The following is a 5,306-nucleotide window of genomic DNA, read 5'->3' on the forward strand; positions in this document are numbered from 1 at the left end:
GTTGTCTGTTAAGAAAACCGTAGGGTTGGAGTGGCAGTCCACCAAAATTCCATTTAGGAAATTTTATTTGCGATGCATGGTGAAAATAGCCTTTCCTCACTGCCCCCAAAAACCTTAACTATGTAGATTTTAATGGGGTGTTTTCACTTTTTCCCTCTGAGGGTAGTTACCTAGGTGACCTGAAACTCGTTTGTTTACAGCCAAAAGAAATATTAATATAGGAGCATGAATTTAAAGCTTTTACTATTTCATACCTATTGATTCAGATGGCTACCATATTAACCTCATCCATGCAAAGTAATCCATTCATTCAGTAATTCTTCATTCAGTGGACTAAGTTACAGATGTTTCGTTTGGAAAAAGACTTGGGGTGGAGTTGGTAAAAATAACACATGTAAAGTATCTTAGGTACTAGAAATTTGATAAGACATAAATAGTAAAGAAAAATCCCTTCCTCTCCCAACAGCCTGGAACTCGCCATAATGAAACTGACCTGCTTTCTTTCTTTCTTTCTTTCTTTCTTTCTTTCTTTCTTTCTTTCTTTCTTTCTTTCTTTCTTTCTTTCTATTTACCTACTTTGCTATTAAGGTTTTCAAAATGGAAAGCATTGTGTGGACAGGTGTGACCCAGCACTTTATTAGAGTGATGCAGCTTATACTGATTCACACTGTGTATACATTATGTAAGAAAACTCACCCAATAAGGAACCTCTTTGCTTTGGACAATTATTAGCTCTGTATGACTTACCCTATCTACTGTCCCTTCTTTTTTCTTTCTCAATTGCCACTGATATACGGAAAGAAAAACACAAAGCTCATCTGTAACTCTGATCTGGAATGTTCTCAAGAATTAAAGTAAATAGTGTATACAGCCGTGGGTCCAATGGTATTTCCAATTCAGGAAAAATAAAAAATCAGAACTCGTGCTTTAAGATGTAGAAGTAGATTCTCATAGCTGCTTGAAAATTGTAAATAACCGTAATGCTGCTTTAACTTAACACATTTGAGGGTAGATACACAGGATTATCTTTTTATGAGGGTGGTTTTTAATCACCATGGATGGGTCTCTCAACTTAGCCATTGTAGACAGAAGCTACACACCACCACCCAAAGCCTCTCACTGGTGGTTAGTGTTATGCAAGGTAGCTTTGGCTCAGCTACTGTGGGCCCCTGTTCTGACCAGGTCACTTGCTCCCAGTTTTCTGTTCCTCAGGCATTCTTCCAAGACGTTTATGGCAAGAGAATAGAATGTTAATGTAAAACTCAAAACCCATAATTGGCATTATTCCCTCCATGTGTTGATTTAATTTTGCTTTATAAGTTGCAACTTCACAAATACCAAAAGGGTAATGTAGGCAACAAAAACATTTGACAAAACTTAACCTGGACCTTATGCTGTAATCTTTTATTTTAACTGTATCTTGTATTTATATTTTCAGTATTTATGATGAATGACATGTAATTTGATGTATTTATTGTGGCTTATTTCTGCAATGTATATATTACAAAATAAGCATTTATAAGTCTTAAAATTAGGTTATTTTTTTTCTTAGTGGCACTCGTATTATGCTGTATTTTTACTATATATTGTACAATATATATTTATTGTCTATTTGTTTGCAACAAAGTAAATCAGGTTTCTACGTTACATCTATTACTGCCTCTTTTGTACTGGGGAAGGGGTATCTTAATCGTTTAAAGTTTAATACTGTTTTTATTTCTTTTCATGGTACAGAAGATAAAATTTTGAGAAAACAATTATTACAACAGTAAACAACAAATAACCTGTCCTGATAAAATTACAAACTATTCATGCGTACATTCTTCTCTGCCTGGGAGCTACTACTTTGGAAATCTGCAAAACTAATGAGGACTTATCCAGATGCACCCATTCAAAAGGCCACATAGCACTTTTATCCTGAGTGGTACAAACCCAGCATTAGGGGCAGGCCAACCTGTCTTGTATAGTCTACCATCCTGGAGTCACTATGGCCTACTGATACATTTTAAAATTTCCAAAGCAAGAGCATATTATTCAAGATCTCTTAACTGTAGAGCTTAACTATCCATGACAGGGAATTCTGAAAACAAGCAAAGTGTCTTTCCTGGATCAGGTCAAGTCCAAAATACTTTATTTCTCACTCCATAAGACACACTTTTTTTCCTCCTAAAAAGTAAGGGGAAATGTCTGTGCGTCTTATGGAGTGAATGCTATGGATGCCGGCCAGATCCCGCTGCAGTCGCGAGCGGAGGATCCATGGCTCCCCTTCCTTCCCGGTTCACTTTAAAGCAGCAAAGCGGGAGAGGAGCCACTTACACAAGAGAAAGCTGCTGGGGTTCCTGTGTCGGGTCTGTCCAGGGGTGTGCTGCCTCCCCGCTCGTCGCTCCTTGAGCACACACGCTAAATAAACATACAGCTCCTGTCCCTCTCACTCTCACTCTGATATACCAGTAGTTTATGAAATAGTTTAGTACAACATTTGATTCAGAATATTTTTTCCCCCGTTTTCCTCCTCTAAAAACTAGGTGTGTCTTATGGTGCAAAAAATACTTTAGTTCAAATTCTTTTGCAAGAGTCCTAGCAATCAGCAGCCACTGGTAGGCCACAATGAACTGACTAATTTAACCTTTGTTGTATTCTACATGACATCGGGGAAGGGCTTTGAGGTGCTAAGCATGAAAAACGTCATTCTTCCCAGCCCCGCAATTCCTACTTTTTTTCTTTCAGAAGTAAACTTTTTTTTTATCATGGGACTTTCAATATGAGAGCCAGTGTGGTGTAGTGGTTAAGAGCGATGGCCTTGTAATCTGGTGAACCGGGTTTGATTCCCCGCTCCTCCACATGCAGCTGCTGGGTGACCTTGGGCTAGTCACACTTCTCTGAAGTTTCTCAGCCCCACTCACCTCACAGAGTGTTTGTTGTGGGGGAGGAAGGGAAAGGTTAGCCGCTTTGAGACTCCTTCGGGTAGTGATAAAGCGGGATATCAAATCCAAACTCCTCCTCCTCTTCTGTCCCAGTAAAAGTTGCGTTCCCACTGGTAACCCAGCCAACTACACATTGCTGCTCCCCACCTCTTCATTCCAGTTTCCTCCACATCACTCTCTTATGCATCTTCTGCTAGTCTTCCAACAGCAGAATCAAGAACAGGAGAAGCCTGCAGTTTAAACAGTGGTGGTGGAAAAACAGTACTTTTCTGGGGGCAGGTTAGCTCTTAAGGTCACAGAAGTGTTGGCAAGGTCTAAGAGGAGAGCCCTATTTTCAAGGGGCTGAGAGGAGCTGTAATTTAAAAGATACGGAGATGCAAAGGACTAGGATTTGGGAGTAGGGATAGGGCTGAGAGAGAACTGGGGCAGGTTGCTTCTATCTATCACCACCTGCCCTTGGTGAGGGTTGTTTGACAATTAGAAATCCAGTCTTTAGAGTTATCAGCCCAGTCACGTGAAATACCCTGCTAACAAGAGATTCAGCAGGCGCCTTCTTTGCCAACATTTAAACGGCTGCTAAAAACTTCTCTGTTCTGCCAGGCAATTAAGTGTACATCCCTGCAATGGCCTAGTGATGTTTGTTTCTAAGTTCTTTTTTATTTTAAACTGGGCTTTAACTTTTTAAGACTTTCTTGTTTGGTTTTAGGTTTTTATCTTGTTGTAAACCACTGTGATACAGCGATATATGAATATTTAAACAAACACATGTTCAAAGCAGCCAATCACTTCTTTCATGTGTAAAACTCTGTGCCATCAGAAACACCACCACCCTTGTCAGCGGAATTTGGTTCATGTGGGTTTACACAAAGGATTAGGAAGCCGTTTTTCTAGACGCTATTGGAAATAATTTTGCAACAGCATCCTCTGCTGGTTAGTTTGTTGAACAAGCATTTAATAAATAAGAACTTCAAAAGGTTTGTTGGTTTGCTTGTTTTAAAAAGGAGCATTTATTTATTATTATTATTATTATTATTATTATTATTATTATTATTATTATTATATGCATATACTGCCCAATACCTGCAGTTCTCAAGACTATAAAACTACAAAATACATAATCAGTAGTCTAGATAAATCTGATATTTAATATTATCCTGTTAAATACACTCTGCAGACACGGGGAATGAATCTCCAACATTAACATGTTCCTTTCAGGAGCTATATAGCATTCACTTATTCCCTTTGGCTATTTTACAGCTACAGTCTCAATGAATTTGAAAACAGAAATAACTAAAGTAAAAGATAACATGGGATTGATAGAACTATAATAATAGAATGCTGCATTTTACAAAATATATTATTATTTGAACGAGATTACATGTATGGTGTACCTTACCCGGATTGATGCAAGAGAAAGACATGAACATCTGTTGCCATGCTGCTATATATTCTGCTGTGAATGATGATCAATGGAGCTCGGTGGCTTCCTTTGGAGGAGACATACTGACACAATCACAAAAAAGCACAAATATCTTTTTTACAAGCACTTGAATGCAAGAAAACAGCTTTGGAGAATGCAACAACACAACTTATTTCCCATTTGCCAGAAACAGATGGGTGGTCCTACTTTTTTGCTTCTGGATTTGGGTCTGCCTTTAATGGAGCTGCTCAGATTCCAAAGAACCTTGTGGAACCAGAGGCCTAAGAAAGGAGGCAGGGCTCCAAAACGTATCAGGTCATTAAAGGAAGGGGGCACTAGAAAATCATAGCTGAATAAGTTTAAAAACAGAGGAATTAGGTGAAATAAGAGAAAAATCAGAGCATACATTTGAACATAAGGTGCTGATAGATGCTGTAGCTTCTAGACCAGGCACCCCCAAAGTCGGCCCTCCAGCTGCTTTGGGACTACAACTCCCATCATCCCTAGCTAACAGGACCAGTGGTCAGGGATGATGGGAATTGTAATCCCAAAACAGCTGGAGGGCCGAGTTTGGGGGTGCCTGTTCTAGACGATGGCATGCAACCATGTTACTGCTACAGGCCAGTGCCTACGGGCCTCAGTAATTTGCAATGCATTCATTTTTCTAACGTCCAAAGGATGCTCTAGAAATTAATCTGGATAGTCTAGATTAATTCCACATCAGACTGCCTGCTCCCTCCTGCCAGAGTGAGCAATACAAATACACAAACATGGCTACACTTTGCCTGCAGAACTGCCAAACATTTGTTCCTGGTTGGTCCCAGGGCTGTGCTGCTGCAGTTGCCAAGGTTTCTTGTGTTTCCTTTTTTAGTGGCTTTGAACATCAATACCAAGTCACTGGGGCACTCTCAGACCCAAGCAAAGAAACAGAAAGCTGCACACACACCCAAAATCCCAAAGGG

General features: G+C 39.6%; 1 protein-coding gene across 2 annotated transcripts in view; it reads left to right on the top strand.

The window, feature by feature from the left end:
- Positions 1-1,764, top strand: part of CSRNP3 (cysteine and serine rich nuclear protein 3) — a 93,182-nt gene extending 91,418 nt beyond the window's left edge. For both annotated transcript variants that reach the window (XM_083496452.1, XM_083496454.1), the window contains one exon: positions 1,735-1,764. In XM_083496452.1, the coding sequence (XP_083352578.1) occupies positions 1,735-1,749 (15 nt within the window). In that variant the 3' untranslated portion in view covers positions 1,750-1,764. The remainder of the gene's footprint in view (positions 1-1,734) is intronic.
- Positions 1,765-5,306: the final 3,542 nt, after the last annotated feature.

This window comes from Podarcis liolepis, assembly GCF_965112155.1.
Source record: "Podarcis liolepis genome assembly, chromosome: 1".
Lineage (NCBI taxonomy): Eukaryota > Metazoa > Chordata > Lepidosauria > Squamata > Lacertidae > Podarcis > Podarcis liolepis.